This window comes from Solea solea, chromosome 18 (assembly GCF_958295425.1).
Source record: "Solea solea chromosome 18, fSolSol10.1, whole genome shotgun sequence".
In the NCBI taxonomy this organism is placed as follows: Eukaryota; Metazoa; Chordata; class Actinopteri; order Pleuronectiformes; family Soleidae; genus Solea; species Solea solea.
The window spans coordinates 4628578-4655617 of NC_081151.1; the positions used below are offsets into that span (position 1 = coordinate 4628578).

At 42.5% G+C, this 27040-nt stretch overlaps 3 protein-coding genes across 6 annotated transcripts in view; 2 read left to right on the top strand and 1 right to left on the bottom strand.

The window, feature by feature from the left end:
* crim1 (cysteine rich transmembrane BMP regulator 1 (chordin-like)) overlaps positions 1-2557 on the top strand; it is a 30790-nt gene extending 28233 nt beyond the window's left edge. Inside the window, exon 15 of the mRNA XM_058614739.1 lies at positions 190-2557. Within this exon, the coding sequence (XP_058470722.1) occupies positions 190-372 (183 nt within the window). The 3' untranslated portion in view covers positions 373-2557. The remainder of the gene's footprint in view (positions 1-189) is intronic.
* eif2ak4 (eukaryotic translation initiation factor 2 alpha kinase 4) lies at positions 2535-23102 on the bottom strand. Of its 4 annotated transcripts, XR_009233729.1 has the most exons (41): positions 23034-23099; positions 22476-22985; positions 22248-22363; positions 20983-21085; positions 20724-20897; positions 20326-20406; positions 20081-20232; positions 19868-19968; positions 19607-19764; positions 18984-19522; positions 17952-18067; positions 17550-17704; positions 17015-17457; positions 16864-16936; positions 16688-16777; positions 16469-16591; positions 16289-16393; positions 16093-16156; positions 15916-15995; positions 15580-15681; positions 15449-15499; positions 15137-15373; positions 14333-14408; positions 13865-13986; positions 13540-13589; positions 12851-13019; positions 12115-12231; positions 11934-11999; positions 11675-11845; positions 11437-11571; positions 11065-11172; positions 10582-10710; positions 8530-8616; positions 8232-8344; positions 8083-8141; positions 7261-7364; positions 6948-7016; positions 6077-6121; positions 5112-5227; positions 3378-3570; positions 2535-2977 (listed from the first exon to the last, which is right to left on the bottom strand). XR_009233729.1 is itself a non-coding variant. In XM_058614736.1 (40 exons), the coding sequence occupies exons 2-40, from the start codon at positions 22602-22604 to the stop codon at positions 3513-3515; spliced, it is 4986 nt and encodes a 1661-aa protein (XP_058470719.1). In that variant the 5' UTR covers positions 22605-22985; positions 23034-23099; the 3' UTR covers positions 3138-3512. The 4 variants fall into 4 exon arrangements, 2 of the variants coding, with proteins under 2 accessions (XP_058470719.1, XP_058470721.1); XM_058614736.1 differs by lacking the exon at positions 2535-2977 and having other exon boundaries at positions 3138-3570; XM_058614738.1 differs by lacking the exons at positions 2535-2977; positions 23034-23099 and having other exon boundaries at positions 3138-3570; positions 22476-22987.
* A 2440-nt stretch (positions 23103-25542) lies between these two features.
* Positions 25543-27040, top strand: part of LOC131445177 (actin, alpha cardiac muscle) — a 3157-nt gene continuing 1659 nt past the window's right edge. The window contains exons 1-3 of the mRNA XM_058616084.1: positions 25543-25661; positions 26655-26805; positions 26910-27038. Of these exons, the coding sequence (XP_058472067.1) occupies positions 26677-26805; positions 26910-27038 (258 nt within the window). The 5' untranslated portion in view covers positions 25543-25661; positions 26655-26676. The remainder of the gene's footprint in view (positions 25662-26654; positions 26806-26909; positions 27039-27040) is intronic.

Genomic DNA, 27040 nt, shown 5'->3' on the forward strand with positions numbered 1-27040 from the left:
AAGGTCATAAAATCAGTCATTACATTACAACGTCTTTACCATGTTGTTACTGTACTGTATTGTAAAGCCCTGATCACGGATCAACAGTCAACTATGTTAATATGACAATTTACACACACGTGTCTCCTACTGTGATAAGTCAAAATGGCCCATTACTAATCCTTCCCGTTTTGTGTTTTTCCTTCTTAGACAGTTATCCTACAGAAGCATGTGAACAAGAACTCCGTGGTCTACATGGAGCCTTCCAAAGAGAATAAATTTCAGAATGTGAGGAACGACTGCGGCATCATTCACTTGGGCTCCCCCTGTGCGGACAAGATGACCATCCCCAGGGCCAAACTGAGCATGGGTAACAACTGGACGACACGCTAAAGCACGCACCACTCAGACTCTGCGGATCAGAGCATGTCCGGCTACTCCCTCTCTCTTACTGCTGTATCCAAGAAGGCGATTAACGTTAACTGTGCACACCTCAGGCGCCACCATATTTCCACCCCCTTTTTTTTACCTGTGCAACAGTAAAAGCAAGGATGCTCTGCAAGAGACAAAGCAAGTGACCTTAGGTTTCTTTTTTTAAAATCATGTGCCCATAGTTTTCTGTGTTTGGACATTTGGGCGGAGTGAGATGCTGGGAAGTGGTCAGACGTGTGGATGTGTAAAGGACACAGCCGCTCTGTGATCTGCTTTTAAACAGAGAACAGGGCAGCCAGTGAGACTTTGACTGTGAACATTGTAATATTTTTTCTTGTCGTTGCCTCCTTGGAAACTGGAACTTTGAGGCAGTAAGAGGAGCACAAAAAAGCTTTAGGATGGGGGTTTGAGCTGTAGTGTAAAGGGGACACTCCACCCGAGTGCTGCAGTGTTCCGTGGATGTAATCATTATCATCAGCAGGGAGGCCAAAGGAACTGATAATCCATTTGGACCAAATTGAGTCCAGCAGCCAAATCAAATCAACAGGCTTTATAGATCCCAGATCCAAACCCCTGTTTTAGAATGTGTGGTTTTCATCCTAGTTTTTGTATATTTCTACAGTATTGTACTAGTTGTAATGCTATTCTTGGCCACCTTTCATTTTTATCATGGGGCCAGATTAAAACATGATATAAATACCCATCTAAACATTCCCCCCCCACCCACCCCACACCAGGTTCAAGGAGGACATGCTTCCCGCATAAAAATGTTGTTTCTCATGTCAAATGAACCAAGTCATTCATTCCATTCAGAAAAAAAAACCAACAACAAACCACAACTCTACAATGAGGAATATGGGAATTTGAGCTCTAATCTGCAACACAATAGCCCTTAATATAAATATTTCCACTCAGTCTTGTATAAACTTGGCTCCTCAGGATGGCATCAGCCCATCACTTGTACTTGGTTGTCAGAAATCACAGTAGTTTAAGTCGAAGTGATACTCATCCAGGAAGAATGTTGCGTTTATTAACTGCAGAGCAGACAAAATTGTACCAGATGCCTCATGTGGACCTGTGAGGACCGACTTTGATATCCTGCCTCGCAGCGCAACTTCATTCACAGCTCTGCGTGACTGTAAGTGTGTGTGTGTGTGTGTGTGTGGAGCTACTGTTCACACTGTATGTCCGTGACGTTTGTAAGGATTCCTTTTACTGCCTTAATTCTATAGCCTTAATGCATTTCCTTGTTTGCATTTCATGTTTAGCGCATATAAAAAGAAAAAGTAATTTATTCTGCCCTTATCAAGATGAACAGTTTGTGGTGTACAGCTCTTCACGAGAGCTTAAGGGGAGCCCGTTTGTACCTGTGCAGGATGGTACACATTACAGCATAGCACTTTTCTTTGGAGCCAGAGTTTTTTTGTTGTTTTTGTTTTTTTAAAGGAAGCCCAGTACAGGATTCCTAGAGGGATAAAGGCCCCGAATCGGGGATTTGATAGGCACACTGTGTAAACCACTCAAGTGAACACGCTGTTTTGCAGCTAGAGGCTCCGCACCAATCTGATCACTACAGGAGAAAGGATGGAATCTGAGACACATTATGAGAACGGGCTAAGGTTTCATAGGAACAAAAAAAAAATCTGTTTGGAAAAAGAGTTCTCGATCCGTTGCCAATTTGCTCGATACAAAGAAAACTCTTGATGCCAAATTTGGTTGGAGACCAATTAAGTGTGAAGTGTTTCAGTGACGGTTGATCTATCTGTGTGAACCGTGACCATGTGCTTTAAAATGAAGAGGTGACTGTAAAAGCTTACGCAAATTCTTTGTTCTTCTATGTGTAAAAGAAAAAAAAACTGTAGTCTAAATTAGCAGGACAGAAGAGTACCTTATTTATTTTTTCACATAGCTTTATTTATTAATACTAAACTATAGTTTGAGATTTTTTTTAGTTTTTTTTCCCCCTCTTTGAAAAATGAACGTTTGGTAGCTAAAGCTGCTGTACGTCGTAGACCATTTACCATTTGTATCTGTTATATTCTACACAGCCTTATTTATTTCACTGTTGCAGACCTTGTAAATATGTTTTCTAGACGACGAACTGTAACATTTACACTTATTTTGAAAAATAAATGTGTGAACCAAAGTGGCGTGTGATGATCGTGGGTTTTTGTGACTGGGTTTGAGGAGCAATCGAGTCTGAGGTGCAGTGATATCTGTTCTTAGTCGTTCTTTAGTTCATTTACAGAACTGCACACACCTGGACTTAACTGCTACTAACTGGTGCACTTTTAGGTCATTTGACTTGAACTCGTTTTCTCTTCCTTACCACAGTGGTTTTCCTTATCTTGGGAGCTAAAGCAGATGTGTCCAGCTTTGCTCGGTTGTGTGTTTGAGGAGATCAGAAAGCAAGCAAAAAGCACGTAGACCCTCTCTTTTATCCAGTGGGCTAAGAAAAGACAAACATCTGCAGGCCAGAGGTGGAAACCCTGGATCATCCTCAGGTGCTGTTGTTTTGACTTGTCCATCAAAGCTTGCTCATGGAATAATAGGTGAGGAATCCTCTCTAGAAGGATGAACAAAGCAAACTGCAGGGTCAGTTTCCCACACCTTGAGGATGTAAAACACATCTCCAAAAAAGGATAAATATAGACTTTCAGGGTGCTATAGAAAATAATAATAATATACTTGCATGTAAAACCAAAAAAAAACATCAATTCAAAGCATGTGGGAAAAGGCAATTTATTCCTACTAACATCTTGCTCCCCATTAGAAATGTAGAAATGTTGTATTTATGACACATACTCTTCAGTAAAAAAGCCCTTACTCAAATACTATATTTCTATTAAGGCCAAGTTCTTTTGTCTCCATGAGACCACAGGTCATTGGAGACTCTTCTGGGAAAGTTATAGACTTTTGGTTAAATATATATAAAAAAAACAAAAAACCATGTCTCTTGGGCTCACACTTTCCAAAGGGAGGAGGTACAAATCGGCCAGTTTTCAAGTAGATACTGTGGGTCCAATGACGAAATCAGCCGGTGGACGTCCCCAGAGCCTTGGGGGGGGGGAAGTTCTAGTCTCTCGTTCGAGGAGAGTTTTTCATAGAAGGATCTTGAAGTAATCCTCCTTGTAGCTGTATAAGATGACCACAGCCATCCTGCAAGAGGACAACATCTGTCATTTTAAGGGCTTCAAAAGGATTAAAACAATAAAATTTCAGCTGTGAGGATTTTCAAGATATTGTATTTCTGTAGGTTAGGTCGGTCCTGCTGAAATAACACATAACACAACACCACGCCAAGAGCTCATGTCCAGTCTCAGCTGATAAATAAAAAAACTTACCCCAACAACTGAAAAAGTAAAAAATGTAGTTGTCCAAAAATGTGTTTGATAACCAGAGAGCTGCAAACTGGATATCCATCATCCTAAGCTGTGCTTTGGGCTTAGTGTTGTAACTCCTGAAGAGGGTCACAACTCTTTTTTATTTTGAGTTTTTCGACTTGTAAATAGCTTTGATTTCACAATCCGAGTCATAAACAGGAAACTGGGAGAGAAAACAAATATGGCAGCTGCGCATCGAATAGTGTCCCATTGTCAAAGTTCTCCACATTTGAATCCTCACACAACATACTTTGTAACCAAACAACCAACCGTGATGAGCCAGTAACAATATTTCTCAAGTCTACCATAAATCGAACATGATGTGAACACGGCTAAAGCCAGCGTGACTTCATGACTCACGAGTGTTGTTAAAAACAGTGTTGGAGACGGTGACCAGACAGGCGGCAGCCTGTGCTGGTGTCGTCACGTTACACACGCAGGCTTTGCCCACCGTGGTTTTGGCTGAAAGGAAAGCTCACTGACTGCGAAGCCGCTGGGATCAGTCTAGTTTATGGTCTTTCTGCAGCCAGGTGACTGCATGGAGCTTTTTAGCTCGCTCATCTGGCCTCAATTGCCTGTGCCCCACATTCAATGAAAACAACTAAACAAACATATAAAAACACATGCTGAATATATCCATTGTTGCCTCTATGACGCTCATTTATCAGCAAAACCTTTTTTTTTCCCCCTAAATGGCAAATCAAATACACAGCAGAGACAGGAAATTAAAACCAACTGCTCCAAAGAAGCAGATGGGAACCCAGAGAGAGGCTTAGATTTTTTTTTCTTTTACTATCTCATTCATGCTCACAGGGCTGCTCTCTATTGTGCATCCAAACATCACAACACCAGAAGCTCTAACGCAGTCTTGGATAAAAAAAAAAAAAAAACAACACATTCCAGTAGGGATCTTACGAGTATTAATGGCTCCACCCACAATCATTGTACCAGGAGAGTTGCCTTTGCTGTGCTGAAATCTCAGTGTCAATAAGCCTTCACCTCGAGAAAGGAGATCAGCGGAGGATTTAATGTTGTGCAAGGCAGTAGTTATCCATCTAACAGCTCTACCTCTCTTTGAACAACAGTCACTGTTACACCTGAAGTGTGAGCACTGGAGTGGCTGCTGCCTTTAACAAGAGGTTTCTCTTAGCTCTTGAGGAATTTAAAACTGTAGTGGCATAACTATTAAATATGAACAACTGTCAGCCAACTGTCAGCCCAACAGCTCAAGCCCTAATGTCGCTTGTTATACTTCAAGACAGATTGGAGTGTGAGTGAAAAAACAAAAAAGACGGATGGACGGTAAGGATGTGTCACCTTTTTGTAACTTTGTAATGGTGGATCTCGTCACAGATGGACTTTAGGTAGCGCTGTTTCGGGAGACGAGACAGCAGAGTCTTCACGCTGCTGTTGAACAGCTCTTCATTGTCGAACTGGAAACAGAGCAGAGGTCAAAGCGACAGTGAGAGCGAGTACGAACGGTTACACGGTGCAAAAACTCACCGATGGACACAAGCTGTGATTTCTTTCAAAGTCTGACATCAGAGTCAAACAGCAGACTTTGTAATTTTGTAGGAATGAATAGAGGTTTTCATTTGCAACCCTTGCGAGTATATTTCTGCATGTCAAGTGTAGCAGAGCAGTGAAGCTACAAAGCTACAGTCGGTTTCTGGATATTTTTGGCTGCTTGTGTGACTTGGGGTCTGTTTTTACCATATTTAAAACAGACCTCTCCTGCATGCCTGGCTGCATACTCTAGGTATTGTGTTTTATTGACTAAATGTTTTTTCTTTGACACTTGCTATGGGGTGCTGACGATATATGTGACCCATTCGTTTGAAAAGTGAAGGCTTTTGATGATATAACTGCAGTGTTAAGAGCATTTTTCAGCTTTTTTAGCGTTTCTCAGCACAATTAGTGGGTTTTTTTTTAACCTACGTTGAAGGGAATCTGGGTTTTTTTTATGAGTGAAGTCAGGAATTTGGAATGTGAATATTAACACCTCTTTAGTGTGCATTTTGTTAACCATACTGCGTCACACATACGTGAATCATTTTAACAGAGTAAACGTTAGACCTTTTAACAGGCAAGGCTGTTCCCTCACTGCACTCCTCGTCAGACGGGACTGTAAGGAAGGAGACGGGATCCCCTCTTCCTGTCTCAGATCCTGACCTTTATTGGCTATTCTTTCCATCCCACCCCCCTCCTCTCAAACCCTTTATTATAATACAGCCTTTTATTAACTCTGCAAATGTCCTTGATGAGGCACGTGAGGGACTGACCTCCAGAGACAGGAAGTTGATCAGCGTTTCCTTTTGCAGGTCCACCTGTGACAAAAACAAGCAGGGTTCCATCAACACACAATGGAGCAGCTCGACAATTCCACCGCACAGAACAAAACACATTACACATTTTGATAGGAAAAGGCAGTTTACGTTGGAATAGTCCCTTCCCCTGTGCAACTTAAAATATCAAATGCTGTACGTGCTTGTCCAACAAGTTGTGTAATTCTTTCACCAGAAAGTTATCCATGCCAGTGCAGAACATCAGAACATAACTTGTAATAATTCCAGTTTCACAATACCTTCAGCAGGCCTGAAAGTACTCCTGTGTCTCATTTCCAGTAATGGGGTTCTGGGTTTATCGTTGCAAGACAGAAATGCTATCGTGCTCTAGTACGACTGCTAACGTGCAGCAGAGTTACAGGCCTGTGTAACCGCTGACTGGATCAAGGTGACTATTCTGATGCAATCCAAACCCCACCATGTACGACCAATGAATTCTGAATATGTGGCAGTAATGGTAAAAAAAAAAAAAAAAACAGGACAAGCACGGATTATTTACTTTGAGGATATCTTGCCATAAATCTACAACACAACCACAAATAATCATAACGCAGCAGCCGTTTCATTTAGACACACTGGGCTGCCTCGTGTTAACTGCTCATTGTTTTGTCGTCTTACCTCTGGTGGGGGGATTTTAGCGCGAGTCAACTATGTCAGGGTTGCTGCGGATGTTGTTCAGATGTTTAAGCTTTCAAAAGGCCTTTCCTCATGCTGTGATTTCACACATGAATTGAAGTGATAAAGTTGGGAGAGAGCAAAGAAAAACAGCCGAGCTGGGACTGGGTAGTAAACAAACAAAATGACTTACAGCCAGGACCTCGATGTCGTTGCTCTTGTTCTGCAAAGTGCTTCCAAGATTCTGTAATCTGGTATGGACCTGGGAGAGGGAGAGGGGGGGAGAGAGAGAGAGAGAGAGAGATATTTAATGATACATGCTCAAATGGTTAAGACAGATGCAGAGATATGGAAAGAAGAGACAAAGTTACAGTGCATATAATGTAGTCTATTACAAATGCTCTTTAAAGTAAAACCTAGGTATGATTAAGATTAAATAATGGTGAGCGGGTTACACAAAAAGACCTGAATGTTTTCAATCTCTGTGTGAGCGTGTGTGTCTCAACCTGAGTCTCATAGCGTCGTTTAACACTGGAGGAAACTTTCTCAGGACTGATGATGTTCACATTAAGGTTCATGGTGCTGCTGCTCCCATGCTGCTCTGAAGACCCTAGAGAGACAAAAATGAGCATTTCAATATTCTATCCATTTGAAGGTTTTCCAGCATTACAGCTCCTCATCAAGAGTAATCTACACCCAAGCCAACAAAGGATTTCTGTCATGACAACAGCAATCATGTGAAACTGAAAGTAAGTTTTAAGTTAACTTTTCCCTTCAAAGCTGATCGCCAAGACGTGGCAAATAAGAACCAGGAAGCAAATCTGGGTAGCAGTGTCAGTGTTTCCAAAGACCTCTGTTTCTACTCAACCAGACTAAAATGCAGCCTCTAGATTTTTCAAACAAAAAAACGGAGCCAGCAGTGTTTTCAAACTTCTGTTTTCTGGAATCTATAACACCAGGGTAATGAGGACAGCAAGCATAGTAATGTGGACGTAGCCTGAAAACTATGCTCATTGACTGCTGATGACGTTGGCTACCTGAGTGTCTGTGCCAGAAAGGGGTTACATATAACACTTGACCTTATTCGACTATTTGTTTGCCACACTAGAAATGAGTTAAATGCAAGACGAATAAATGCAACACTCGAATCAGTCATACTTTTTAGATAGCCCATTCATTACTCATAATTTAACGACATGCAGCACTTTAGTGGCGTCACAGCACAACTGTATGAAAACAGAGGTGTGACTGTGTTTCTGCAACAGTGCACAGGAGCCGACTGTAAACCGTCAAAGCTGCTAAACAGACGACGGGCCTGAATACAGTACCTGTGGTGTTGAGCAGCGATCCTTTGGGGTTCTGAAGAGACATGCTTTCAGGGATTTCTCTGCAGGAGCACAACGACAGCATTTACGAGAAGAACAACCCTTTTTATGTCATTCTCAGACATCGGAGCACAAAACCACATTTTAAGTACCTTATGTTTCTTTCGTCAAAGAATTTGGTCCGACATTTCTGAATGATGTGGTCCACCAAATCCGACTCCGGAATCCGTTTCTCTGACTGTCTGTCCCTCTCAAATGATTTTACCTGAAAATAGAAAAGTACTTTGACATAAGCATCAGTACACAAATCCTTTTGGATATGACAGTAATCTGCAATGCTATGATTGAGGACAGCTGTTCATTTGTTTTCTGTTTGTCCAAATGTAGGCCTCTTAAGCTTAAAATGTTAAATCATTTCTAGATGTGACTGAGCAACACTCCGCTGCTTACCTTCACATAGCTTCCCTCCTTGTCAGACACCAGGGCCATGCAGGTGATGCCGGCCACTTTGCAGTGGTCCTGCAACACCTCCTGAGACTGAACACACAAAACAGCAAAAGGATAAATTACTCGCACACAGACTGGGTTTAAAAGATTCAAAGCAATGACAACAAACAAATGTGCCTGTCTGGATGATTGTTAAATTTTGCCCATAGTTTCAGGATTGGACTTTTGAGAACTCATGAACTGACGTTTTGCAGACCATTTCTTACAGTAATGATTAAAAAGATCAAATTTGAAGACCAATCTGGACATTTCAGATTGTAAATGGTCTGATTACTGCAGGAAAATTCTTGTTACTTTTACTTTGCCCAACTCCGCTAATGCAAACTGTGCAGCGTGTGTGCTCGTGTGAGTTTTTTTGGCTTCCTTTTTCTCATTGACAGAACAACTTAGTCAAAGGGAAAGGGAAGTCACTGCCTGTAGGGCAACAGGCAGCTGTGGGGCTGTAAGCCCAGTGGTGCCGACCACATGTGGTAGAGCTTTTGCCATATTTGGCTAATAAATGCTAAAAGAGTGGAACCGTCTCCCGAGGATGAAATAAAGCTGCAGATTTGGTCTTTTTAAGAGGCCAGCATGTGAAAGGTGTTAACAAAAAGTCTAATGAGGAGGTTCAAACAAGGCGTTCCCACAACTTGCCACTGGTCTGCCTAAACTAACACACACACACACAAACCGTCTCTAAACTCTAGAACTTAATACTGCTTGTTTTCAGCCAAACCAAACCCTTCCTAATTGCTTCTCAGGATTTAAGGTAAAGGAAGGCAGCCAATCACATTTTGTCCTGTGCCAGAACAAAAGACAATGAAGACCATTAAAGCAACGAGTGACGCGCAGAACAGAAGTGGAAAGTTAAAACAACAAAAGGTTATAAAGAGTAAGGGATGGGGGGGAAACAAGGGGTATTAAAATGCAGACGGAGAGTTGCGTATGCCAGGGAGGGTGTTGTCACATAAACGTGAAGAATGTGACAAGAGCTTGGTATCTTGAGTTCTGGACCAGTGAATACTAATTTTTTCTTTGAAGGGGCTGATGTCAGCTTGGTTGATCTCCCATTACAGAAGGATTTAGGCAAACGTGACCTCATCAAACGACTTTAATAGAAGTGTGTCTAATAGATCACAGCACAGCTCATATCATATGCAACTGCAGTTCCTTCACTGGGATATTACACTTTTCTGACACTTTCATCATATTGCTGACATAATGCTGCCGTGCGTGGGTGTGGGAGGGGTAATGGGGCACCCATGAAATCACATGTTACATTCATCGACTACCACCTTTTCAACAAATGGGACTGAGTTTAGAATAGCAATAAACACACGGGCACAGTTACATAATCTGTCGTGGACGAACTCAGTAAAATCCTTCTGTTGAAACGATTTAATGGCGTGCAGCTCTGCATACATCCCCTTTAAACCCTTTCACAGGTCTGAGAGAAACACCATGTGGTGGCGGATTGCTTTCTTTAGCTCAAGTATTTTTAGGCTTGGGTCAATTTTCAGTATATTTCTGTATATATACATTTCACATATTTCTGCTGTATTATTCCTTCTATTTCAACTGGTGTGATATTTTCAGTTACGCTTCCTCCATCACAATTGTAGCACCATCTTTAAGCCAATTAGATTTAATTATTTCTATTCCCTGGTGAGGGTTGGTGTAGTGGTTAGTACTCTTGCCTTAGCAGCAAGAAGACCCGGGTTCGGAACAAGGCCCTTTCTGCATGGAATTTGTTCTCCCCGTGTGTGCATGAGTTTACTCCCATGGTCCAAAAACATGCAGATTTGGGGATTAGGTAAATTGTACACTCCAAAATGACTATAGTTGTGAGAGTGAATGGTGTTTGTCTCTATATGTGGCCCTGTGATGGACTGGCGATCTGTCCAGGGTGTACCCTGCCTTTCGCTCCAATGTCAGTGCCCGCCCCACAACCCTCATGTGGAGGATAAAGTGGTAGGAGATGGATGGACACATGTAACTAGATGGAAACCCACTAACCTGTGAGACATCATAGGCAATGTCTGCGGAGAGACCGGTGCTCCACAGCTTCTGGACAACACTGACGGCTCTGGACATCGACGAATGTCCAACTGGGACCACAAGGGCATCACAGGAGCTCACTGACATCTTAAGAAGAGAAAAAATAATAATAATAAAACTCTTAAAACTGTGAAAGATTAGTGAATTGTAAATATTTGCATTAATTGTAAATAATTTTAGCACGTTTGTCTCTGTCTTAAAACTGTATATACTTGTATCCATCATTTCACATTCTGAAGCTGAAATATAGAATATCCAGAAATAATGTCATGGCATCAAGAGTCAGACTGAACATAGTTATTTCTAAAAGTGGCTGTGTGGCAGCAGATTGCTGTAATAAGGCATCATTAAATATGAAACTCATGTCTGCTGCTCCTTCATTACAATAATCAGAGTGAGTGAGTAAGTGAGTGAGTGAGTGAGTGAGTGTGCGTGTCTCACTTGTTCTTCCATGTTGGCTATAGCAGCACAGATTTTGTCAAGAGCCACACTGGCCCCTACTGCGGAGGGGACTGGCACTGTGGAGGCTGGCCCTCGAAACTCCACGATCTAACCACATAAAGATACCATGGACACAGAATCACCAATACTACATCATGTAGCAGTATTGTAAACAAAAATAATGGTAATAATACATCACAGCTATTGTTTGTTAAAAAGAAAAGAAAAGAAAAAGGAAAACATGGTTCACATACAGTGCATGCACATCTGGAAGGAAAACAATACCCAGAATAATATCTGCTGATATCTGTCTACAGGACTTAAATTCAGTTTATGTATTAGTGATAGCATGTGTAATGCAAATACACCTACCAAGTGGTCGTAACGTCCTCCAGCCGCCACAATATCTGGTACAGTTCGTTTGCGTTTCCTTATAAAAGCCACAAACTGGAAGATGACTCCACTGTGGTGCTGCACCTTGTACACTAAACCCAAATTGACCACCACCTACAGAGGGCAAACAATAACTTTAAAAAAAAAAAGAAGAAGAAAGAAAATTCAAATATTGGCTCTGCTTTTTAACCTCTAATCAAGGAAATGTTTTAATCACCTGCAGTTTTACTCCCAGTCTACACAGGAGCACAGTGAGCTCCTCCAGGTCCTTGAGGCCCTGCTTGGCCAGCTGGGTGACAGCCGTCTTGTGCTTGGTGAGTGGTGTCAGAAGTGGCACCAGGTCCTGCAGGTTTCCCTTCAGTTCTATGTACTTGTACAGTATCTGCAACTGGACAAAACAGAGGAGGGGGGAGAGGTCAATGATTATTGATCGAGAGTGTAAGTGGATTGCTGTGGGACCGATTGCTCTCACATACGCTGTTGGTTGACAATGACAAGTTGCAGAACTTTGCCTCCACCTCACGTCTGGTCAGCTTTTCACTCTGAAGAAAATACGGCAGTAGAAATGTTTCACAACCATATTTGGGAAAAACACCACTGTATATGTAAACATGCAATGCAAATAACATCTGTGATGCACATGTGACCTGCACTGACCATAGCGTCACACAGAATGCTAGAGGCCTGGCTCAGTTTGTCTTCAGGGACTCCACTGTGGAGCAGGATGGCCTTCAACAGACTGGTGTGGTTAAGGTAAATGTTATAGTTTCTCTCCTGTGGGCACAAAACACACACAAACACACGTTTGACCCTCTCGGCTGCAATTACTGTCGGAGCCAAAAGCACTACTGTACAATGAGTGTCTCAGTGAATAATGACGGCCGTGTCCGGCTGCCCTCTCATTTTGTCTGACTCCCATATTCTTAAAAGCTTTCACACAAAGAGCTGGGTGGCGGAGAGAGGATCTTTGACGGATGAAGTACAGAACAGACTCAAGGTTGACTGGGTTCAATGCGACATGCACAGGAATTCTGCGTCTGGAGACTGACGCAGCATTAGAATGTGTGGACAGGAAATGGACTGTACTAGAAGGGCGGGAAGGAAGTGAACAGAGCTGCACATAACAGATTCACTCCGTAAAAAATAAATACAGTGTAAATCTGTCAGGGTTACACATGCTTTGGTATGTGAGGAATGTGAGTGGGAAGCCAAGATAGGAAAAAACAACAGCGGCACAGGTTACAATAATGGCATCTGTGGGAAATAACAGCGATGCATCCAGCTCATAAATACACTGTTCTGTGACTGTGACTCCACATAAGCACACCGCCTCAGCTCACTGCATCATGTAAAAAAAAAATAAAAAAAAAGACAGTTCACATATGTGTGTAACCTGGAGTGCAGGGAATTCCTGAACTATTTCAGAGATGGTGTAAATGGTCTCGGCATCAGGGAGCAAGCTGTTGGTGACGGGTGTGATGATGTCAAAGGCACACTCCAGAAGCTCCCTCGGGTGTGCGCGATCCAGCTTCCTGGGGCGGAACACGCGCTCGATGCTATACCTAGAGCAAGACGAAGAGAAACACACAAATATTTAAGTTACATACGCGTTGAGTCAGGTTTTCCAAGAAACATGGAACATGGATCACTTCCTTTGGAGGGATTTTGATCTGGGTATTTACTCGACTCAAAACACACTCCCAACTAGAGTTTATTTACTTTTTTGGGATTTTGTACATGCTAGTCAAAAAACAGCACTATGGGTATGCCATAGTTAATCAAATTAACACAGTGCACCAGCCCTACAGGTGATAAAGATTAAGATAAACAATTTTAAATGTATACAATGAACATAGGACTTAATATTCTTAATTCTTAATATATATTATACTATCCTACTTAACGCAATTAAAGATACACATAGCAATTACAAGCTACCAATAAGTGATTAGCATGAAAATAAACTGGTTTCTGAACTTGTTTTCAGAGAAAGAAAAGAGCTAAATGACAAACATAAGATTTTACAAATGAATTAAATAAAGCATCGTTTGCACAAGTAGGTGTTGAATCACAGAAGTTTACCTTTTCAGGTGAGTTACATTGTTGCGGGCGATGAATCTGGCAAACGGCATCTAAGGTGAAAAGAGAATCGAGACGCTGGGTACGCTTGTATAATGACAGTGAAGTCAGCGCATACCAGCCTGTAATCAATCACAGTGTGGAAACAGCCATTAAGTCCTCTGGGTTTCCTGAGGTAGCAGGATCTCAAGGTGGCCGCTGATTGCAGCCTCACACTATGGGTGCGTTTGCTTTTGCTGATGCAAATAGTTGGGATAATTAGTGTTTGTGTGCAAGTATAGACATGCACACCCATGTGTGTGTGTGTGTGTGTGTGCGCGTTGCTCACGCGAAGGTCATAGGGCAGCGTAACCAGCATTCCGCTGTGGTCCATGAAGCAGGCCGGCTCACTGCCATCATACAACTTCCTGTTCCTGGGGAGGAGCAGCGGTGTCTGGAGACGGACTGCACCTGATGATAAACACTGCGCATCACTGCAACATATGCATACGATAACGTAACACTGAAAAGAACTGATGCGTGTGAGCAGATACCAAGCGAGGCTAAATACATAAGTACAGCTGGACATCATCAGAGTGCACACAGATAGCACGCACACCTGCACCGAATCTAAACCACCCCAACAGTATGTGTATTGTTCAGCTGCCACTCACTATAGCAGATGTTGGGGACCTGAAAAACTGGCTTAGTGCAGGTCAGGAGTCCAAGTGGTTTGCACGGGAGAGTCAACAAAAGCTCACGTTCACACACACAAGCACGCACACGCATTCACACTAAACAAGCATAGTGTACTCACCATGCTTCTTGAAGATCCTGGTGATTGTTTCATACACATGCTGCTGCAATTTGGCACCACTGAAGCTGAAGCTACCCTGGGGGGAAACCAAACAAACAACCTCTGTAAGGGATCAGAAGACATTGATTAAGCACAAACAGGCCTTCTCCTGGTCTGCTCTGTACAGACCGCATGAAAGAAGGAGCTAGGACTCGCTGGAGCAACCATTCATGTGTCTGCAGTGACATCTAAAGGCAGAAAAGGGAAACGTTGGGATATAATCATCTCAGATTGGTACCCTGTTATGTTCTACAGTTGCCCGTCCATAAACACAAACACAAGCAGCATTGGAAATATTCCTGTGACACACTTCACTCTATGTCATAATCCATAGGCAGAGCTTCTTCCCCTCTGCTTTAGCCGCATTACACACCCCTTGTACATCTGTACTGTTCTGCAACACCTATACATGTCCTACACAAATGGTCATATTGTATATACTGTAGTTCCACTCTTATTTTGAACTATTTAAAGTGTATTTATATTGCATTGTCTCTTTTTGCTCATTCTGAAATTGCTTTTCTAAATTTAATAATTTCAGCTTTATTGAAATTTGCTGCCCAGGAATACTCCCACACACACACAAAAGAAATCTCAAAGTTACACATTGCAGCTTTAGCAATAAAACAGATTCTGATTCAGATTTTTACCCAACTGTTAAGAATTCCCAATAATAACACTTAAAATGTGCAGTAAGGGTTGAAAAAAAGCTACAAAAACTAAATCCACTATCGAAGGCATGGTGAACACAAAACACAGCCATACCTTATGCAGGTCTATGTCGTAGGTGTAATCCATGACCGGTGTGGTATTCTGAGCGAACAGCTGGCCCACCATGGTGCGGTAGGCCTTGCCATTGATGTTGGCCATGGTGTGCTGCAGCACCTCATGCAGCTCCGACTCCTGCATCTGAGACGGAGGCAGCAGTTCACTCTTGAGCAGCTCCTGGGTGGTGGGCCGCAGAGCTGGATCATGGGTTAACAGCCACTGTATCACTTTCCTCTGACAGACACAAAAAAGAGCTATTAGACTGAAATTCATATCAGCATATCAGCTGTGTGCTCCAGCCATTGTCACCTGTGTTCCTTGCTCATACGCTGTATAGTCCTCAGGGAAGACGATTGGCTCCTGCAGAGCAAAAAAGAGATTAGGCAAGTTTCAAAGCCCCAAACATCATAAATAAGTGCCAGATGTGAATATGGACATACAACACGCAGCTGGCTCAGGACAGAGATGCGCTCAGCCCCAGTGACCATCGGCCTATAGGTCATCTCAAAGAGGATGATTCCCAAGCTGAACAGGTCAACTTTCTGAGGACAAAACAATCATTATAAACTTAAGGTGGTGTGGCGAGCCAACAAGGAAAAACACAAATTGCACAAACACAAAGGTACACCATGTCAAAACAAACTGAGTCAGCCTCTCATCCAAGAGGTTGCTACTGACTCGACCCAGATAAATGTAAGCTGTAAAATTCTTCAGTATTTAGCCAGACAACTCTGTGGTTATAGGTTGAAACACAGCAAAAAAAGTCAAATTCTCACTTGATTGTAGGTAGCTTTAGTATTTCCTTGAACCTCCGGACTGACGTAGAGCGCAGTGCCAACCATGCCGGTCATGTTACCTGGAGACAGTGACAAAAAAGAAACACCAAGTGTTGAATATGAGACACCAGTCATCAGTGGTAGGTGTTTGTTTGTGAATATGTTCAAAATGTGTACCTGTTGGGTCCACTTTGGGCATCACTGCAGAGACAATCTCCTCTACTTCAATTTTACCTGCAGCCTGAGAAACAAACACAGTTTCTTCATGGGTTCATAAAATCTTAAATCACTGGCTTTATGTGTCTTTTATAAAGCAGCAAATACTTTATATAAACTCCTTCACATTAACTCTACACCATGAGTAAGTGCATACCACATTAGCAGGATGATCTGTCGCCAGGCCAAAATCTCCAATTTTCACATGGTCCTGCGAGTCGAGGAAGATGTTGACAGGCTTCAAATCCCTGTGAATCATCCCCTTTGTGGAAAGAAGTGAGTCATTAAAAGGGCGCTTCTTTCCTTGATAAATGTATATAACTCGTATATACTGTACCTGCTCATGGATGTATGCGAGGCCATCCAGGATTTCCCTAAACAGCCTCCATAACCGATTCTGGTCCTGATGCAGGCCATGATCTATGGTGTCTCTTAAAGTGCTTTTTTCACAGTATTCCATCTAAGGGGAAGAGAGAACAAGAGTTGCATGTAGAAATAGGGACCTCTAGTGGTAAAAAAAAACCAAAAAATAACAGATCATGGAGGTGAAGCTTACTTGTATGTACAAGTAATGCGCTATGAGGTGTGGTTGATCCAAGTCTGTGCTCTCTGTTGTTTCAGTCGCTGTTCTTTTGCTCGGGTCAAGCTGGAAAGAGACAAAATGTCAAATGCAAATTCTACCAAAGGCAAAACAGAGGATGAAAAATAATAATAAAGCGTCATTATTCAAACCTGTGACATCTCGTCTATGCTTTCATCACCGTTATCAAAGATGATATCACTCCCCGAGTCACTATCCGATGGCCTAAATGAAGAAGAAGAAAACATAATAAGTAGTCCACTGAGCAGGAGAAAAGCTTTGCCACTGACCAAAGAAACTTACAAAAAAGATGCGCCAAACACATCTTCTTCATCATCATCCTCATCGTCCTCATCATCGCTTGATTGGTGTCTACTACACATGGCACTGGAGGACTTCTCAATGGAGGTGGACCACTCTACAGAGCTCGACAGCGCTGGAGGCGGCGCGTTGTCCTCCACGTTGTCGAGGAAGCCGAGCTCATTCCGACACTTCGGCGGATGACCTCTGCCTCGAGGAACGTCGTCATCTGTACTCTGAGGCTCGGAGCTGTCGGTGCTGCTCAGCAGACCTGTGGAGGGCTTCTCGTGCCGCTCGATCCATGCGTTGTAATAGCGGACGATGTTCTCATGGTTGAGACGCGAGAGCAGCGTCACCTCGCCTTTGATCCGTCTGAACTGCTTGCTGGCTGGGTTGACCTGGATCTGCTTCACAGCGTAGTAACAGCCGTCCAGGTTGTTCTGAACCTGAAAAGCAACAGAGGGAGAGCTTAACAATGTGGACACTGGGTGACACGTCGTGTCACAATAAAGCTACTGTAGGACACAGTGGGAGGTACCTTTATCACGGCACCAAAGGCTCCTTTTCCCAGAAGCTGCAGCTCCTCAAACTCACTAAAGTAGCGTGAAAACTGCCTCTGCACGCCAGATATAAATGGAGCATTGAGGATGTGACTTCGTGGGATGACCGATGAGGCAAAGTCCTCAGCAAGATCTGAAGGGGAAAGCCAACTATTAGGGTTTATTTTTATTTATTTATTTTTTAACAAGCATGCATACAACATCTTTATCGTTTGCCTATCGCTTTTGTCAAATTATCTTTACAAATGCTTCATTTGTAAATGGAGTGAACTCAACTACTAATCCTGATTGCAGACGAATATTGCTCTGCTTGCTTGTTGCCTCAAGGCAGGACACAATTTCAAAGGTATTTCTATTGTGAATGCAGGTGTGGGGTTCACCTTCTGGGCTGGCATCGTTGGACTGCGGCAGGTTTTTGGGTGATGGAGGCTTGAGGAAGGAGTGGTCCAAGAGCTGCTGGGGCGTCCAGCGCTCAGCATCATTGATACACACACACCTATAGCACAGAGACACAAATAGTACAAACGACATTAACTGGGAGCTCTGGCACTAAGCTGGAAAAGTACAGTCTGTTGTATGTAATCAGGTGTTGCTTGTTGCTGCAGGCAATATAAAGCAAGTAAAACACCTCATGAACTGCATGAATCCAAAAAGTTAGTTTGTTGAACACAAAGCCTCTTGTCATGAGCTTAAGAAATGGCAGAAATGTTAGCATGCAGGCAGAAAATATAAGGAAGCAAACTTGTAAATTATAGCTACTCACTTTCTCTGCTAAGGTACTGTCCTCTGCAGAGAGTATCAGAGTCTGTAGCTGCAACTATTATTAAAACAATCAACAGTTTTCAAAAAATGTACAAATTGGGACTGATAAAGGACTCATTTATTTATAATTGTCCTTTAATTAAGTCCCAAACATGTTTTATGTTCTTTTGTGTCAGTTATTGTGGTTCATTGAATATCAATGAGAACATCTCCTAGTTTATTTGCTCCTCTATGACAGTAATCTAAATTGGGTTCTAATCTGGACAAAACTAAATATTTGAGGACGTCATTATTTTGAGATTTGGGAAACACTATTTTACACCAACCTGTTCAGTTAATCCAGACAATAATTTGTAATGAAAATGCAGACATAGACATTTTGAGGGCTATAGGATACTACAACAAATAATTAGGTTAATTACTAGTTCAACTGGTTAATCAAGCTAATAATTACTAGCTTCATCCAACTGAAATTGTGTTGAGACTTTCATAAACATTTCAAAATACATATTCACAACTCTGGAATGGGCTACATGAAAAACAAGCAACACTAAGTTCTGGGAAAGTCTTCAGCACACATCAAACACACAGCAGATGATTTACAGTAAATAAACTCTGCTAAAGTAGTTAAGTTGTCTGCCTGTACATACTTGTGGAGGAAGTCCTGGAAATCAGCAGGCAGTGAGGCGGGCACCGTCACTGGATAGTCCTTCACTTCTTTCCCTTGACTCAGTGCGAGCAGCATCAGCCCCAGGTTCCACACGTCGCCTTTCTTGCCCATCTTTGTCGGCATCACCGTTCCCTCTGTGAAGCGAACATGGGCTTGCTCAAAAATATCCTCTTTGCAGATATCAGCGAATCTCTTCGACAAGCTGTAATCGGTTAGCCGAACGTTGTCCCCAGAGTCCAACAGCACACTGGAGGCGCCAAGCTGCTTGTGCACTACAGAGTTGGAGTGAAGGTAGTCAAGTACGGCCAACAGCTGGGACGTGTAATGGCGGAGTTTATCCAGAGGGACCGGGTTGTTGCTGATCAGGTTTTGGTTCAAGTTGACCCCAGGAATATGCTCCACCAGTAGATCAATCACAAGGCAGTCTTCCCTCTCGGCAGAGCTCAGCGCCATGTAGCGCACCAAGTTTGGGTGATCCAGTCTCAGGAGGGAGTTAAACTCATTTTCAGCCCCATGGATCTACACAGGAATTGAAGTTATAGTTATGTGTGTTAGTTTCAGTCAAGTACAATACATATGGTTTTCCTGTGTTTACCACTTTACCTGTTTTTTACAATTGTCAATCTTTCCTCTCTCTTGGCTGGTGAAAAACTTGCCCATCTTCTTGTTCCAGCACAGCGACCACTCATAGATCACTGCAAAGTCTCCAGAGTTTGCCTCGAATCCGTAATAAGTGCTACGGCCAAGCCTCTCGCTTTCACCTGACAGGGACATTAACACAAACACAAATGTACCCAACAGCTTAATGAGGTAATAAAAGCCACTTTGCACTATTAGAAGCGCATCACCTAAAACAGCACTCACCTAGACTTTTCCCCCTGTGAACAGCAAGCTCTCCAAAAGTGCTGCTGTTGAAGTGAAGGACCTCTTGAGAGCGCTGGTTGTCTTCATTAAACGTGTCACGTCTGGTGAAACAAATTCAACTCAAAGTTCAACTCTTGTTTGTTATTATAAGACTTCATTGGCCATGAGACGTTTTGTTTTGTATGTGGAATGTGCTCAGTCATAGCTATGAACCTGTGGCGTGTGCTCGAGGTAGTCCGACGGCGGTTACCAACTCCTTTTCTCGCTTCACTCCCTTCAAATGGCGCTGCCCCTGGGCTTGGGGGGCTCTTCCCTAACAGAGAACTGTTAGCAGCGAGTGGCTGCTCCATGGTCTCAAGTCGCTCCTATGAACATTAACACCACAGAAAGGGGACATTATAACAAAAACACTGAGTTTTACTGCTCCTTTAATGGGGGAAATTGCGTGGCTCAGTTACCTGTTTTGCTATTTCCTTTCTTCTCTTTTCTTCTCGCTTATCTTCCTCTCTTCTTTGGATTACAGCCATAATCTCTTTCTCCTATGAAGGATAAAAAAATGCCACAGTTAACTTCCTGTACCTCATCCCTTTTATCAGCTGTGGGGATTTAACAAATTCAAGAGATCAGTAAGAGAGCAATTAACTTAGAATTAAATGGGAATTATAAATATATTATTCTGCAATATAAATATTTCATAGTACATTTTCTTTGTTTAACAAATTAGCTCATGTACTGTGCTTCTGATTCAGAGTGATAGTTTCAATAACGTGGTTTAAGTTAAGGTTAAAGTAAATGCTAGATTCTGTGTGAATAGGCCTGACAAACCAAATGAACACATAACAAAACAATTCCTCACCATCTCCTCCTCCTGTCTGCGTTGCTGGTCTATCTTCCGCTGCTCCTCCATCGCTTGTTTCTCCTGCTGCTTCCGTTGGTTCTTCAGCATCTCCTCATGGAAGGAGCTTGGTGGAGGCTTGTTGTGCTCACTCAGGAAACCCTGGATATGATCCGCTAGCTCGTAAATCATCACCTGGACAGAGAGGTACAGAGGATGAACAGTCTTACTTACAGCACATACTGTGTCTGTTTGTGAGTGGGTAAGTGCTTCTCCTCACCTCTCCACATCGCACCGCTGCCAGCTTTGAGAGTTCACTCTTCAGGTTCTGGAGATTTTCATTTGAGAGGCCTTTGGCATTCTTCAGCTCCAGCTCCGGAGGCCTGTTGGTGTCCCAAGATATTACATTACGTTATACAGATGCAAGTCTAGATCATCTCTAAACACTCAAATGACTTTTAGAGCTACAATAAAATATAACTTAATATTTACTTAGGAAATAAATAAAAAATATAAACAACTGATCTGTTCTGTAAAATGAAATTACATTTTTGATTTGACAGATGTTGCACTTGGTCAGCAATGAGAGCTACTTATTCAAAACTGAATAAACACCGATCGACATTCACTGACATTTTATGGACCAAAAAAGTATTCAATTAATCGAGAGAGATTAATAGGTTATGAAAATAACTCTTATATTGCAGCTCTAGTATTATTGTACATGGACACCAAAAATATGACTTATTCTGTATAAGTTAAACTGCCTGGCTTTTTGTTTTTTTCTCATCTCCTATTCATTGTTACTGTGCCATGCTTATACATATGTACACATACACGTACAGCACTTTGCTTGTCTACTTGTCACTTTTATGTCATTTTATATATAATAACAGCACTTGCACAAATGTACACTTTATACAATATTTATTGTGACTATACAGTATTTTTTCTCATCTCAGATTGTACTTTTGTACGTATTGTTGTTTATTTATTTTGTATTGTACCAAGAGACTGCGGATGCAGTGTAGCAGTTATACCATACCGATGTGCATTATTGTGCAATGTCCCATCCAAATAAACATTAAAAATGTATTAAATATGACATTGCTTAGATTATGATGTTAACATAATATTCCAATCAACCTCCTGTCTATACGTACAAAGCATAATCTGACATTATTGTCACTGCTGTGAGAACGGTCTTATTAAGAATGAGTATGACATGATATCAATATCATCAATACCTATATATACACACCTACAATTTTTGACAAGCAAGTTGTGAATAACACAAGTGTGCAGATGCATGAACCAAAAACGTTTGGCAGACATGTGCACTTCCCTTAACAGTCTGTCACCTGTTGCTTACTGAGGCATTTAATGACAGATGCTGCAAGTCTTCTCTGACATGAGCATCTGCAGATTTTGTACTTTTATTACAGTGAAACAAACAGCTCAGTTTTCAGAGAGCAGCTGTCCACTATGAGCATGGAGGCCACGCTGTGAAGGTGCAGTAACTGTAATCAGAGGGTCGGTACTCACACGTCTGGGTACGTGGGGGGACATTTGACCTGCAAGTCCACGGTCGCGTAGCATTCCTGTCCATTGTTTAGTCCGTTGGGCCTCAGACAGAGGTGCACCTCCGGCGGCCTTTTGACCTGAAAGGCAGCCGTTTGGATGCCGTTAATATGTATGGTAATATACTTGGTTGTTGTCAAACTTCTACACATCACTAGCTAACTCCAAAGCGATGCTAACAGCTCTAGCTACCTTCCACGGGTCCTTGTTCCGCAGATCCTTGAAGTCATCTCCAAAGATAGAGGCGAGGGCTTCTAGTTCATTCTCCTGCTGGACCGTGTGGTCTTCTGTCGAATCTGCTGTTGTGTGCTGGCCGCTCATTCTTCAGCCCCAGCTACATGGCAGTGCTCCTGTGGACCTGACACACATACACTTTCTCTCTCACACACACACACACACGCGCGCACGCCCACAGCCTTCACACAGAAACAGGAAAAGGTTCCCGCTCTCTCCTCTGCCCCTACGTGTCCCTCTAAACTCAGTCTTTAGCGGGCGTTGAGCCACTCGCTTTCAAAAACACTCGGTAAACGCTCATTTACAGCACAAGTGGTCATAACAAGGTCCACTGCTGTGGTGGTGGCTGCTGCTGGTGGCGCGTGGCTGTCGGCTGTAGCCAGCGTCCTGTGTCGCAGGAGAAACGTCATCACATTGCGTTCTCAAGGGTGGCCGCTAGAGGGCGTCGTTTTTGGACTACATCTGAGCCTTCCAAATTTCAGATGTTTACAAGAAACATTAGAAATTCAACAAAACTCAGGCCCTGATCATTACACACAACACTAAAATAAACGGATGACATTAAAATAAACTAGTAACCAGTGAATAATCACTATGATCATATATAATCATATTATAAACGAAAAATAATTGTGATTGTTACCATTTTGCAATGAATGAGAAGACATTATTTATTATATACAATTACTATGTTTATTCCAAACAGCTGTGCACCAGTGACTTACACTTGCATACATTTTAATTCAAAAAATTTCCCATAACAAATAATATGTGTGTATTTGGTTGCTGCTTGGTTTATGCGATTGTCAATTTCTGAGTATGTGCAGGATTGATGTGGGAGAGAAAAAAAAAATCGATTCCCTATGAGTAAAAGGGTCACTGTTGAAAATTCAAAATTAAAACGAAAGTAAAAATGACGTTAAAAGGAGTTAAAGACAACACCTAAAATGCAATGTTTTGTTGCAAGCACTACAGGAAGTACACTGCCAAAGAGGAAGTATTGAGGGTATTTTGTAATACTTTGGGTAGAATGCATAGTAAGTAGCGTGTGCTAAATGACCAGTAAGGGCTACTGTAGAAAATAACTTAAAAGAGCAACTGAGGGTTAGTCACACTTGCTTTCCTCTAATGAAAGTGGAAAAAACAAACCTTGTAAAAATACAACGTCCTACAAAGGCTCAATTGAGCTGAACAGGTTGTGCAAACAGAGTGGAGCTGTGTCTGAGGGAGAAAGCCGTTACTAAGTCTTTATTAATGTCATGTCAGGAAGTTCACTTGGCCTTTGCGTTACTTAACTATACTTGAAGGTACTTATAGAGTGCTTCAAAAGTGTATGTTGGTAATTTAAGGCATTAGACCATGCAGAATCAGATTGTTTTATAACAAGTATGGGTTTAGAACCAACAATTGCCACACAACAAATGCAGCTGCAACAATTTAATAATGTTCTCTATTAAGTCTGGGACCTCAGAATACATACCATCATTGCTGCTGCTATCTGAGTAGACAGATACTGTAAGAATAAAATGTTGTTGTTTTTTATCTGTAGCCCTTAGTGTCGTCCCCATTTCCCTCAGTGCAGTCATGTTCCTCTATGTACTAAAAGAGACACTGCAATTAGACTTTCTATAAAATCATAGTCTTCAAACCTAAATCCTGATGATGCAATGAGGGTTATTATGTCAGACATGACAAAACCTATACAGAAATACAGGAGACCCTTTCAATGGTGCCTTTACATACGATGATGCCATAGTCCCTCGTCGTTGCTCAGCAGAAAAGCCTGCTTGTGAGTCGCACATCCTTTTTTAACAGCATTAAGCCAGTCTATTAATGTCTTATCTGTAAAGCACATAACTGTGATAACTACTTTTGCTGCATTCAGCTTCTATCAGTGGAGATAGGAAGGAAATATAGCTATAAATAGGAGGTGCCGGTATCTGGTGGTGGTCTGAAGAAGAGGAGTATGTTCCCACATACCCTCAGCTATGATATAACCTCACATTTCATGTGTTGCTAGTCTACAGCTGAGTCATTCCTCCTTACCTGGGGGCCTGAATCGACACATTAATTTTATCATTGTAAAAAGACAGTCAATATTCCCTGAGATGACCTCAAACATGATGCTTTCATTGGGCATTATGTTGCATGAGCAAATACAATGTCATACGCTTGTATCATCTCTGCACAGAGAAGAGCATAACCTCATAAGGTACAGTGTACATCTAGCAAACTATACACTTAAGTGGGTGGCACAAATATGGAGTTCCTCTCTGCAAACTCACAGCTCGTGCAGCCCAGTGGCTGCACATTAAAGACTCCGCTGCTCACCATAACCCTACAAGGAGACAGCTGGGCCAATCAGGAACGACACACTGACAGCGACGAGACCACTCAGACGGCCAGATCACACACGCAGACCCCCGCTGGCATCCCCATCAGCTGTTCCACGCGGTTAAGAGGCTCCGCTCGCATACCAGCAGCATAGTTCACAGACATAAACTATGTTTTCATCTCCTTAACAAGACACAAGTGATGCTGTCCTGACTGTGGGTCTTCACTGTGGGCCTTGTAGGTGCTTATGAGCGTAGTAAAAGCGCTTAAAGAGGTATGACATACTGCATGTGTCCCTGCACAGTCATAACAGACACGCAATTATTTTATAGTAGTGCCACTACAACCTGACTGTAACGATTCTAAAGAAAAAAGCAACTGCAGTACATGTTTCAAAGCACAATGTTACACACACTTCACAAAATAATGGGCTTTAATCCTTAAACTTGCTGATTGTGTTCCCCTTTGTAACAGTATGAAAGTTAATTTTGTGTTACAAGATTAAAAAATCAGAATGAAGAAAGATACCTGTATGATAAGACCCTCTCTATTTGTCAACACCCTGAAATAATCACATTATTTTCTGATTTATTTTCCCCTTAGTTAGTCAAGTGACGAGGTCTCCCATCCATGTATGCAAAACACAGAATACTTTTGCCTGTTGATTTTTGCTGGCAGCACTTATTTGGACTTGTATGGACCCTTGGCCCCGCCCCTGGTCCCCAGACCCAGTCTGGGTCTTATTTAAGGGGGCTCTCCTCACCCTCAGGCTTTGTCCCAGTGGAAGTATCCGTCTACCAGTGCACCTTGGTGAGTACATCTCACGGCTTGTTTCACTGTGTTCGTCTTTTGTCATTTGTGTGATCGGTTTCATGGAGTCCATTTGTTCTTCTATGCTGAATGAATTAATGAATGAATGAATGGACGATGTATCCACAGTTGAGCGCAGTTAGAACAGGAGTTACTGTTAATGCTGGTTTGCTTCTCGTGGTGACTTTGAGGTTAAAACTGTAGTAATTAAATGATATTAAAAAAAAATATATAGTCCATGATATATGAAGTTCCTGTGCAAATGCATAGACACATGTCTGAAATATATCATCAACAGTGCTTAGAAGCAGGGGAGAAGTTGCCCTGATGAATGAGGTTAATGGACAGCTGAGGCACATGAGCCGCGTAGTAAAACAACCATGTCACAGTGCACCGACAGACGGATGCTGCCCTGGCTCACTGACAGCCTCTCTCAGACCTGAAATAGCAGAAGATCCATGTGTCAGTTGTTTCACCCTTTTAAGCGCAGTGAAGTTGCAGTGCTGAAAATAGATCACAGATCTCTCTCTCTCTCTGTTATTCCCCTTTTTGGTGCTTCTTCAGCAGCTATGAGCTGTCCTGGGGAAGAAAAAATCTGCCTGTGGAGATATGCTATCAGTAGTGGACCAAAATAGCATCCAAATGCATGTCTAATTAATTCTGTAAAGATAACACCCACTGTGGTGGGCCGTGTTAGCGTTTGTGAGTGATAATCTTGAGAGATGGTGCTGGCAGGCCTTCACAGGCACAGTGGATTATGGCAAATACTTCTTCTAATCGTGAGTGATTGGTTGATTATGTCACTCACTTTTTCCAGCTGCAGCAGGCATAGTCACATCATCACATCGTGTAGTGACAAACTGTGACTGCTAATTAATCCCAGGCTTTCCCTGCTATGTGTTCTACGACAGTTTACACAGCTGCTGCTGTCCCTGACACCTTTCCTAAACCCTCTCGCCTTGTGTTTCCAACTACCTGCCCCTCACATTTCAGACCACCCCAGTAAAGCCTAATCATGTGTGACGACGATGAGACTACCGCCCTCGTGTGCGACAATGGCTCTGGCTTGGTCAAGGCTGGATTCGCCGGAGATGACGCTCCCCGTGCTGTCTTCCCTTCCATTGTTGGAAGGCCCCGCCACCAGGTACGCTTAAACGTGTCCCCCTGCAGAGCCCTCAGAATCTTATTATGGGTTAAGACTCTTAAAATGAAGTATATCTTATGTCGCTCTTGTGCTTCCTCCTTCAGGGTGTGATGGTGGGTATGGGTCAGAAGGACAGCTATGTAGGTGATGAGGCCCAGAGCAAGAGGGGTATCCTGACTCTGAAATACCCCATCGAGCATGGCATCATCACCAACTGGGATGACATGGAGAAGGT

Bases quoted from the DNA above. Each gene is read 5' to 3' on its own strand.
- eif2ak4 (XM_058614736.1), bottom strand. From the start codon at position 22,604: ATGAGCGGCCAGCACACAACAGCAGATTCGACAGAAGACCACACGGTC. The intron at 20,233-20,325 runs GTAACTGAGCCA...TAATGTTCATAG, and splicing joins GAAAGGAAATAGCAAAACAG to GAGCGACTTGAGACCATGGA. The intron at 13,020-13,539 runs GTAAACTTCTGT...GTCTTGCTCTAG, and splicing joins AATGTAACTCACCTGAAAAG to GTATAGCATCGAGCGCGTGT.